The following is a 12,088-nucleotide window of genomic DNA, read 5'->3' as shown; positions in this document are numbered from 1 at the left end:
AAGTAGGCGATATAGTGCTGGGGAAAAAGCCTCTATTAGGTTGGAGGTGCGGTGGCTACTAAATGAGGGGATCATTGGAGCCAACACCAGCCCCTAGAGGGCGGTAGTAAAGAATGGGAAGAAACACAGAATGGTCATTGACTACAGTCAGACCATTAATTGAAAAACACAACTTGATGTGTACCCACTTGCCCACATAACTGACGCGGTCAATCAAATCACTCAATATTGGGTATTCTCCACTATTGATTTAAAGCCGACATACCCTGTCTGCCCAGAAGACCACCAATATACTGCCTCTACCATTTCCTGAGGGTTCCCTTCGGTGTCAACAATGGGGTCTTGGTCTTTTTGCGAGAGATAGATCATATGGTAGACCAGTACAAGCTGCAGGCCACATTCTCGTATCTGGACAATGTCTCCATTTGCAGCCATGACATGCAGAATGATGATGCTAATCTGCAAAGATTTCTCCAGATTACCAAACTCCTTAACCTTACATATAATAAGGATAACCCACCTTGCTATCCTTGGCTACGACATAGAAAAATGAGTAATTGGCCCTGATTCCGACCGCGTGCATCTTCTTTTGGAACTCCCCCTTCCCCACAGCCTCAAGTCTTTGAAAAGGTGGCTGGGCTTCTACTCCTACTATGCACAGTGGGTCCCCAATTATGCAGACAAGTCTTGTCTGCATGTCAAATCTACCTCTTTTCCCCTGACGTCAGAGGTCCGTGCAGCCTTCAGCCACATCAAGGTGGAAATTTCCAAGGCTGCGATGCACCCCATTCCAGGTGGAGAGTGATGTGTCTGACTTTGCCCTGGCCGCCACTCTTAACCAGGTGGGCAGACCCAAAGCCTTCTTTTCTCATACCTTCCAGGGCTCTGAATTTCCACACTCTTCTGTCGAGAAGGAGGCCCAGGCCATTGTTGAAGTGATATGGCACTGGAGACACTACCTCGCCAGAAAATTATTTATCTTGCTGTCCAACCAATGTTCAGTTGCTTTCATGTTCAGCAATCAGCAGTGATGTAAAGTCAAAAATTACAAGATATTGAGGTGTAGAATGGAACTTTCCAAATACAATTATGATATCTTGTATCAGCCCAGGAAACTCAATGAGTCCCCAGATGTCCTATCCCGTGGAACGTATCAACGCACAACTAGACCAGTTACAGGCCCTCCACAGTGACCTCTGACACCCTGGGGTTACCAGTTTCTTCAACTTTATCAAATCCTGCAACCTGCCTTATTCCATTGAGGAGATTAGGACTATGACCAGAAACTGCCAAGCCTGTGCAAAGTGCAAATGCACTTCTATACCCCTTTGAATGCCTGAGCAATGACTTCATGGGGCCCCTCCCGCAATGTGTACTTCCTCAACATCACTGATGAGTACTCAAGTTTTCTGTTCGCCATCCCCTGCCTCGACATGACCACTGCTGCAGTTATCAAGGACCTACGCAATCTCTTCACTGTTCGGGTATCCCTGCTATATCCATCCGGGGGGTGGTCCTCTTTTATGAATGACAAGCTGCTTCAGAGGCATTGCCATGAGCAGGACCAGCAGTAACAACAGGATGCAGGTGGAAAGGGAGAATGATACTGTCTGGAAGACCATCCTCCTGGTCCTGTCTAGAAGCCCTCCAGTCTCCTGCTGGCAAGGTGTCCTCCCCAATGAACTCTATTCAATCAGATCACTCCTATGTACAGCCACCAATGCCACCACCCAAGAAAGGATGTTTTCGTTCCCTAGGAAGTCCTACTCCGGAAGCACGCGAGGAGCCATAATTCTGACCCATTGGTCGAAAAGGTCCAACTCCTCCATGCCAACCCCAAATATGCCTCCATGGTATACTTTGGTGAGCGCGAGGACATGGTCTGGATCTCCAGTTACAGAGGGGTGTTGAATCTCAGCAAGGACAGCTTCACCACCTACCTCTGGGGAATGATCATATAAAATGCCAAGCTTAAGTTGATGAACTGTAGCCTGGCATGAAGCATTGTTCCCCACTGTGGATAGAGTGAAGCGTCAAGGCTAAAGCACCATCTGTGGAACACTTTCTTCTATAGGCAGATTGAAATGGATCCAGTGTCTCTAGGAGGTGTGCTTTAATGATTTCCATCACCAGACGCTCGAAGCATTTCATAATGGTGGAGGTCAGTGCCACAGTTATTGAGGCTTGTTACTGTCACGCTTTTGGGTACTGGGATGATGGTGGCTGAACTGAACCCTGCGGGAATGATGGACTTCTGCAGTGAGGTGTTGAAGACATCTATCAATAGGTCTGCGCAGTCCTTCACTACCTGACCAGGCATGATGTCTGATCGGGACCTGCACTCTCAGGAGTCCCTGAGACCATTGCTGACTACCCTGTACCCCTTTCACCTACTGCTACCCACAATGCACCAGGACCATGGCATGTTACCCCAGTCCCTGTGAATGACAGGCCAGATCTGTCTCCATTCATCCATCAAGCTGATGCTGACGGCAACGTTCATGTGTTCCAGACTGCCCAGGATTCAACTGCACCACAGCCAGTACTACCACAGTCACAGTGGCAGACCAGACTGCCCGAAAAATTTAATTTGTTTTTTAAAAATATTTTATTTATAATTTTTAAATCATATAAGATCAATTATAATACATTCATACACAAAGTATATAATTGAAGAAAAACTTTTAATTTGTAAGAACATTTAATTTACTTCACCCCACTGCACTCTTTCTAAAACAAAACAATATGTTTGGCTGTGTTAGGAGATGCCCCTTCTGACTGCCTGAGGTTCCTCCCACAGATCCCTGAATAAAGGTGACTGTTCCACAGCTCCCTCCTCAGTCCAGGGCAGTCGACCAGCACGGGCATGCTTTCATTCTGTTGTCAATAAAAGCCTATCAGTTTCTCTATAACTTCTAGTCTTTGAAGTAATTGATGGTGCATCAAGAACTCCACTTTAAATGTACCCAATGGCTTAGCCTCCACAATGTGGCAATGATTTCCACCCTCTGGCTCAAGAAATTTCTCCTGTCTCTGCTCGAAAGGGACATCCATTTATTCTGAGGCTGTCTTCTCTGGTTGGAGACTCTCCCACATTGGAAACATCATCTCTATGTCTACTCTATCCATTCCTTTCAAGGTTCATCCTGCTAAATTCAAGAGAGTACAATGAAAAATGACATGATTTATGAGTACATCCGAATACACGTGAGGCAAATTACATGTGAAAAATTAAGACCAATATCAAAATAATTAAGAGAGTATTTAAGATGATTAGGGCAATGGAAGCATAATCCCAATATGCTTTTATGAAGTAGTGGATAAATATAAAAAAATTAGTAAAGAAGATGGAGTGAGATAAATGAAATATAATGATATTATTGCACTGGATGGACTAAATGATCACACTCCATGCTGTTAATTTTCTGCATTTGCTTGCAACAATAATTTTTATTGAAACAATATTTGTTTGATACATATTTAGAATTCATGCTAATGCAGTAGAAACATATTGGAGACATTTAGACCTTTGTTGAATAAAGGTAAAGAGACATGACAAAACATATGTTCATTAGAAAACAGAATTCTTTGACATGATTAATTAACGGTTTCAGAAAAGAAGAGGAAAACACAGAAGTCAGCAGACTCCATGGTTGAAGTAAAAACACAACGCGGGATATTATTTAAATGGAGTTAAGCCAGGGAGTGGGGTAATGCAAAGGGATCTGGGCGTATTTGTTCACCAGTCATTGAAAACTAGCATGCAGGTTCAGCAAGCGGTGAAGAAGGTATGTTGGCTTTCATAAAGAGGGGATTAGAGTATAAGAGTAGAGAAGCCCTCCTGCAGTTGTACAGGGCCCTGTTGAGACCTCACCTGGAGTATTTCATCCAGTTCTGGTCCCCAAATTTGAGGAAGGACATACTTGCTATAGAGGGAGTGCAGCGCAGGTTTACAAGGTTAGTCCCCGGGATGGCAGGATTGTCATACGTGGATAGGTTAGAAAGGTTATGAGATTGTATGCGATGGAGTTTCAAAGGATGAGAGGAGATATGATTGAAGTATTTAGGATTATCAAAGGGCTTGAGAGGGTGAAATCAGAGTACATGTTCCCAATGATGGGAGAGACTAGGACTAAAGGGCATATTTTAAGAATACTGGGAAGGCCATTTAACATAGAAATGAGGAGAAACTTTTTTACCCAGAGGGTTGTGGATCTGTGGAATGCATTGCCACAGAGGGTAGTGGGGGCAGATTCATTGGATAGATTTAAGAGAGAGTTGGATAAGGCTCTTGCGGGCAGGGAGTTAAGGGTTATGGGGATAAGGCTGGGATTGGTTATTGAAAGGGAAAGATCAGCCATGATCCGATAAATGGCGGTGCTGGCTCGAAGGGCCAATTGGCCTACTCCAGCACCTATTGTCTATTGTCTAATCATGGGAATGTTTCCTCGCACTCTCCACTCCCTTCCACACCTGGCCAGAAGTCCCATGTTTAGAGATAAGACTCTTTCATCTGTTCCCTTACAAAGATCAACATGAATCTCAAAGCCTCCCCAGAGGTTCTGATATGACCATTTTTAATCTTAGCCATGAGTCACCCTGTATTATCTCAGGCTCACAGCTTGGTATTCTCATTAATTCTGTTTGTAACCCTTGATCTTCCATAATTTTTTTTGTTTTTGCCATTATTGTATTTTATGGTCAATTTTTTTGGGGGTAGTGAATGTGATGATGTTATGGGGGGCGTATTATACTGATTGCTTGCTATTGGCTATGGCTGTAGAGATACTCCACCCTACTTGTACAACAGATGGAGATGCTTTTCCACTGGCCAGTTTAATGGTGGTTATATTAATAAAAGCCCAGTATTAGTATAACACTTGTCTAGTCCATGTCTATGGCATATCAGGATGGAACTGGAGATGAGGGCTGGAGGCATTTCATCAGGGCTGATTGATATAAAATATATGATCCTATTCATTTGAAGGGGACTACTGACCATGTGTGAAAGGGGAAGTGAAAATGCTTATAACAAATTTCTTAAAGTGTTAATTGTTTTTAAAATTGGAATGATTCCCTTAATACTCATTGACATTAATCCAACATTGGCTTTTATTCTCCCCAACTTTTACCAGATTCTACCACTCACCTACAAACTAGGGGCAATTTACAGTGGTCAATTAAGCTACCAACCAGCATTTTTCTGGGATGTGGGAGGGAACAGTAGGATCTGGAGAAAAGACTGTGTCAAGATCAAACCCAGGTCTATGGCACTTGCGAGGCAGAAACCGCTGGCTGTACCACCATATATTAGGGACATTTAAAGCCACTTCCTAAAACCTTGCTAGGCAGATGCTGCTCATTTGCAGAAAGCCACCCTGGCCAACCTATATATCCTGAACAAGCAACTGTGGGTAGCAAACTCAGGCAAACAGATATCAATGGGTCCACAAAGAAATTGATTGTTAAAGTATTGGTATTTTTGTCGATAGATTTCCTCAAGGAAAAACAATCACCAATTAGTTAAAAAAAAATTGCAAACAATCCTTTTTAATTTTTTTTCTTTTGAAGAGAGAAGAAATCAGACTCCTCAATGACAAACTCAATCAGAGACTCATTTAAGGACTCTTACTTGTGCACTTTATTGATTTTCTTTTTGTTCTCTCTGTATTGCACAGTCAGTTTGTTTACATTCATTATCTGTTTATAGTTCTTGTTTGTTTACATGTGTACGTTATGTGCACTACCAATTCGTGGTAATTCTGCCATGCCTGCAGGAAAAAGGAATCTCAGGTTTGTATGTGATGTCATGTATGTACAGGTGCCTAACCTTTTATCAGGAATTGTCAGGACTGAACACCTGCCCTTGTTCAGAATCTTCAGCATCTCAGAATCATTTTAACATGGAGACCCCTTTAAGCAAATGCGATGTTTCAAAATTGCGCAAAACAGGAGGAGTGGGAAGTTAAATAAATTTAGATAAATAAAGACCGTTAAAAAACCGTAATATCACCCATATGTTTTTAAATTTTAAAGTAAATCTTCAAAATAAAACTGGTTCAGACACATCAAACAGTGCAAATGCAGTAAATGCACATTACAGCTTGTTCCTCTGTGTTACTTGGGAGGCTTCTTCAATAACTTAGTTATTTAAATAACAAAAGAGATTTTACTTACTGATGCCTTCCACCATCTCAGGAAACTGTTCACACACTCACATATACATACACCCCACAATGGGGCACTACAGTTACTACAGTGAGAAAGGTGTATTCTTACGCAGTTACAAAATAGTTCTCATTATCCTAACTAAATAACATCCCTCCTCATGATAAAGAAAAATTTAGTGCTCTTTATCACTTTCTTTCCAGTGCAACTTAAGTAACTGAACTTGTACTTTGCTTGGCAAAGACTTTAGCCATGAACAATGTTCAATGACAATGAACCTCCAGGTGAAGACTTTGAAGCTTATCGTGTCAGTAATGAGAAGAGGATGATCACTAACCTCATTGCCAACACCAAAACTGTTGCAGCAAAATATGTAAACATGTTAGAGGAGCTGAAAGAAGTGTTGAACATTGACAATGATGGACCCATTGTGCATTCCTTGAGTGATGGGGCAATTGCTGAAATGGTATTAGACACCGATAAGCACGAGGAGAGTGGTGATGAAGACAAAGACATTGTGCACACAGGTGAAAAAAATGCCCATTTATGATATGGTTAAAATGTGCGATCAGTTAATTGGTGGAATGTTAGGCGCCTAAGTTATTTAGTCAGGATATGCCAAGCATATCTTAATGTTACTTCACTTACATTTTACATGCATTAACAAGTGCATAATCTGCAGAAGCTTTTTCACCACAGGTTTTAAGATATTTTATCCTGTGATACTCCTTAAATTTTTGCAGCCAACCATTTGAATATTCACACTCACCCTCAAGGTTCAGTTCTTCGTGGAATTTTTGAGCTTGTTTAATTACAAGCTGACCAGTTGGCGGTGTGTGTTCACTTCTTTGTTGTCGCACCCACTCAATAAGCACTCAGCCAATATCTTTTTTTTTGCCTTTTGCAAAGTTTTCCTTTTATTCATCACTCTCACTGTAAAACTTCAACAACTGTTCTTTTGTTTCCTCAACTCGTATATGGTGGACAATTCCACACCATAATCTTCCATTCGAGAATGCACAGGTGCACCACAAATGAGAGACGCTTCCTTTTCTGCATCTCACTGCTACCCGTAGGGGATTCTGCAGCTCTCTTTGCCGGGTTCATAAGCTTTACAGGGACTACCAACTGGTAGTCTTGACTGGGAGGGCAGGTGGCGATGGCACTTGACAGAGAGGTGCTCTAATAAAGTAACAATCAGCGATGGTGCCTGACAGGGAGTTGCTCTTATTAAGTGATCATCGTACTAATTAGCAATGGTGTGTGCCATGAAGGGCCACTTATTAGGTAATGATACCACAAATTATTGACACGGAATGCAACAGAATACATGAGAGTCATGGTCACGTTGGGCCATGTTAGGCGCCAAACTCCATCTTTGATGAGCACATGTTATCTATCGGAAAAAGTGCCGGGTTTTGGAGGTTGCCAGCTTTTTGAATTCTGGATAAAAGATTAGGCACCTGTACTCTGACAATAAATCTGAAATTTAAGTATAATTAATGAAATCCAGTAGAAAATATCTTCTATTTTGTTTAAACACTTACTAAAATATGGATTGTGCCTCTTGGTCTGTTCAGAACCTGAACAGTTGCTGTAATTTTTTTGATTGAATTAATTTGATAAGTGATGTATTGCCATCTAGTGTGAGCTGATGTCTATTTTCACACTTTGATGCAATGATCCAAGGATTATTTTCCTTTCTGCAAGGGAAACATCATGCTGAAAACTCATGGAGGAGTATAACGGTTAGAGGGGATCAGAGGACATTCTTTTTCACCCACAGGTGGGTGCACTCTGGAATTCTCTGCCTGAGGCAAATAGTCTCAAAACATTTCAAATGAGCACTTGAAATCCCCAAAGCATTGAAGCCTGTGGCTTAGCTGCTGGTAAATGGGATTAATTTGTTTCTGTACTGTATGATTAAATTTTAGCTAATGACAGTTTATGTACAAAATGAAATCAAAACACGTGTTAGCAGACCTGCACTATTTCGAATATAGAATTTCGAAATGTCATTAAATGAGTGAGAAAGGAGGCCTCCTTATCTGACCACAGAAAAGAACAAGGCCACACTTCTGAAACAACCCATAGAAAAATCAAATTTCCCTCCAATACATATGTGTTAGGTCATTGATCTGATCATTTCTGGTTATTTAAATCACTTTAGATTGTCCCACATTTCAATAGACAAAGCAATTTCCTTAAATTCATTTAACATTTCATTCTTATTAATTATAAATTATTCAGAGTAGGATGGAGTATTTTTGAGGAACCTAAGAAAATATTACTGCAATAAATGGATACTGTACTTTTGTAACATTACATTGTTTAACACTCTAGTCCTTTTCAATGATATACAATTAAATTAGTTGAAAGCTGAACTGAAAACAAAGCACTGATTGACTTATCGTGCCTTACATCTCTCTTATCCTTAGGTATTGGCATAGACGATATGTTCATTATGCTTGCCAGCTGGCAAAAGACAAAAGTACACGATAAAGTTGAGGAACGCTTGGCAGAGACTTACGCTGAAGCAGCTGTCTCCATCACAATCACCACTCTGACTGATATTCTGGCCTTTTATATTGGCATCATGACACCCTTTCGATCCGTGCAATCATTTTGTGTTTACACTGGTACAACTGTTCTGTTCTGCTTCATTTACAACATTACATTTTTTGGAGCTGTTCTTGCACTGAATGGGAGAAGAGAAGCCAGTAACAGGCATTGGCTGACATTCAGAAAGGTGGAAACAGATTCCAAACCGGGACAATCTACATTCAGTGCAATGTGTTGTGTAGGAGGGGCTTATGATGCAGAATCAGGGGTTGAATCAGAGCATGCAGCTTACTTCTTCTTTAAGGAACATTATGGCCCATTCCTTACAAACGGATGGACGAAGGCAGGCGTGGTGCTCCTGTACTTGGGATATTTAGCCGCCAGTATTTATGGCTGTTTACAGCTCAAAGAAGGGATTGATCTTCGAAATCTGTCCTTCGATGATTCATACGTGATTAAATTCTACGATTCTGAGAGTGATTTTTTTTCAGTGTATGGACCGCGAGTCATGGTCACTGTCACTGAACCTGTAGATTATTGGAATTCTACCATTCAGGATGAAATAGAAGTTTGCATGGACAGATTAGAGAACAACACGTATGTAAACCGTGAATTGTCCGAGTCCTGGCTTCGAGCCCACATTGATTTTTCTAAAAAGATGCATATAGATATAAAAGATAAAAACACATTCATTGGAAACTTACCTAAATTTTTTAAGTCTGTTCCTGCATTTCAAGAAGACGTTGAGATCTCCCAAGATGAGATGAGCATTAGAACATCAAGATTTTTCATTCAAATTGTGAATGCCAGTGATTCATTAGATCAAAAAAACATGTTGATTGAATTAAGAAGTTTGGTAAAGGAATGTAGAATCCCTTTACTTGTGTATCATCCTGCTTTCATCTACTTTGACCAATTTCTTGTGATAGTGGCCAATACAATTCAGAATGTAATCATGGCAACATTTGCCATGTTGGTTATTTCTTTACTATTAATACCAAATCCAATTTGTTCGTTATGGGTGACATTTGCAATAATATCAGTTTTAGTGGGTGTGGCTGGTTTTATGGCTTTTTGGAATGTCAACTTAGATTCTATATCTATGATCGACCTCATCATCTGTATTGGGTTTTCTGTAGATTTTACTGCTCATATTTCATATGCTTTTGTTGCAAATGATAAGACAAATGCCAACGAACGAGCTATTGATGTGCTACACACTCTTGGCTATCCTGTCATCCAGGGGGCTATTTCAACAATATTGGGTGTTGTTGTATTGTCTACTGCAGCGAGTTACATATTCAGGACATTTTTTAAGATCATGTTTCTGGTCATCTTTTTTGGTGCTCTTCACGGCATTGTATTTATGCCAGTGTTTCTGACTTTTTATCATATTTGCGGCAACCAGAATAATGACACATCAAGTGAAGTGAAAGACCGTGAAGAGAGAAGCCAGAGGAGAAATCCCAATGCCTATCAGGGTGTATATCATTGCGAAGTGAATGTAGGCAACTCTAGTGAAGTAATAGAAATATCATAACAGAAGCATGCTCAGTAAGGTAGCACCATTTTCCTGGGATTTAAAGACAGGAACAACTGAATTGAGATTTTGTTTTTACAAACTTATGTATCATAATTTATGTAATTTGAGATACTGGGAAAAAAAAGAGCCTAACAATGACACTGAATACACAGAATTAGCTATTGTAAAGTACCTTGTTTTTCATATGTTGCAACATGAAACGTATGTTAAATCGTTCTGATGAAGAATCATTAACTTGAAGGTTTATTTGCTTTTCTTTTCACACTGGTAGCTCGGTTCGCATAGCATAGCCTAATGTTAGCACAATGCTGTTACTACGCCAGTGAGCGGGACTGGAATTTGAATCCCGTGCTGTCTGTAAGGAGTTTGTATGTTCTCCCTGTGTCTACATAGATTTCCTCCAGGTTTCTTCCCACTCTTCAAAATATATGGGTTTGTAGGTCAATTGGGTATAATTGGGCAGCATGGGTTTGTGGGCCAAAAGAGTCTCTACCCATGCTGTATGACTAAATAGAAGTTTAAAGTTACTGTCTGACCTGCTGTGTATTTCCAGTTCTTTGTTTCATTTCAGACTTCCTGCATTTGCAGTTAATTTTATTTTCACTTTGGCCAGTCTTCTGTCATTGTGTTGGATTCAAGAATCATATTCTTATTATTAACAAGCACTACCCTCTCACTTATAATTTGCCAGAATTTAAAAACTCTGATGCTCCTTCAGTCTTCCAGTTCAGTGCAATTGAAGATTAATGATTATGAATTTGAACAAATGATTTAATTCTACTTTTTCAGTGTTTTCAGAATTAGCATGCTTCATTATTCTCAATAAAATTATTGTTTTTGTAGCCATTTTTCATAGAGGATATAAATTCCAAGATGACCATCTCCCTCACTGCTTCTCTATGTCAGGGATCAAACGGCAGAGAATGTACTATAGCTCCAACTGGTGAAGTTTCTTAATGATAAAACAACATGTGATAGACAAGGCCAATCAATTTCATAACCGATGGATGACATAAAAACTTTGCAGACCATCACTTTTTTCATGAATGTGGGTGGAAATTAAATAGCTGATGTGAGCATGGACCAACTCCATCCCAATCTTCAACAACAGTGAGGCAAAGGATACAAGTGCTGGAGAGAAGACATTTGCAATAGGGTTTGTCCAGAAGTGCTGAGTGCAGGTTTCATTTTAGTTCCCCTTGTGAGCATCACCATCACAGAAGTGAAACATTGCCCAAATCATTTCACTTTCATATGATATTGAGAAATGGATTATTATAATGGATACAACAAAGGCTTCAAGACTAGATGACAGCTCAGCAGAAGACCTAAATTATAAACAAAATATGATTCAAGTTATTTATTCCTTGAAGAAAGGTTCAGGCCCAAAACATTGGCAATATATCTTTGTCTCATATGGACACTGAAAGACTGGCTAAGTTCCTCCAGCATTTCTGTGTGTTTTTGCTTCAAGCTGAATGATTCTGATTAAGTTACAATGCAAGCATCCATGTAGTAGAGTAGGAATTTCTTAGATAATTCTTGTTGACAAGAAGAATGACAAATCCAACCTAGCTAATAACTGTCATATCAGTTTATTCTCAACTATTACTGACAGTCCTAGCAACCACCACTTACTTACCAACAACTTGGTCACAGGAGCCTAGTTTGTGTTCTTCCAAGATCACTTAGCTTCAGATCTTATCAGAGTATTGGTCCAAATGTGAACCTTAGAGCTTAATTCTAGAAGCAAGGAAAGAATTACTGCCTTTGTTATCCAGGTAATATTGGAATGAGTATGTCATCAAAAAGTTC

At 40.1% G+C, this 12,088-nt stretch overlaps 1 protein-coding gene across 1 annotated transcript in view; it reads left to right on the top strand.

Moving 5' to 3' along the window:
- LOC138751773 (patched domain-containing protein 3-like) overlaps nt 1–11,010 on the top strand; it is a 42,190-nt gene extending 31,180 nt beyond the window's left edge. Inside the window, exon 5 of the mRNA XM_069914542.1 lies at nt 8,607–11,010. Coding sequence (XP_069770643.1) covers nt 8,607–10,270 — 1,664 coding nt within the window. The 3' untranslated portion in view covers nt 10,271–11,010. The remainder of the gene's footprint in view (nt 1–8,606) is intronic.
- The last annotated feature ends 1,078 nt before the right edge of the window (nt 11,011–12,088 follow it).

This window comes from Narcine bancroftii, chromosome 1 (genome assembly GCF_036971445.1).
Source record: "Narcine bancroftii isolate sNarBan1 chromosome 1, sNarBan1.hap1, whole genome shotgun sequence".
NCBI classification, from domain to species: domain Eukaryota; kingdom Metazoa; phylum Chordata; class Chondrichthyes; order Torpediniformes; family Narcinidae; genus Narcine; species Narcine bancroftii.
Note: the sequence above shows the minus strand (reverse complement) of the source record. Positions and strands in the feature narration are given on the sequence as shown.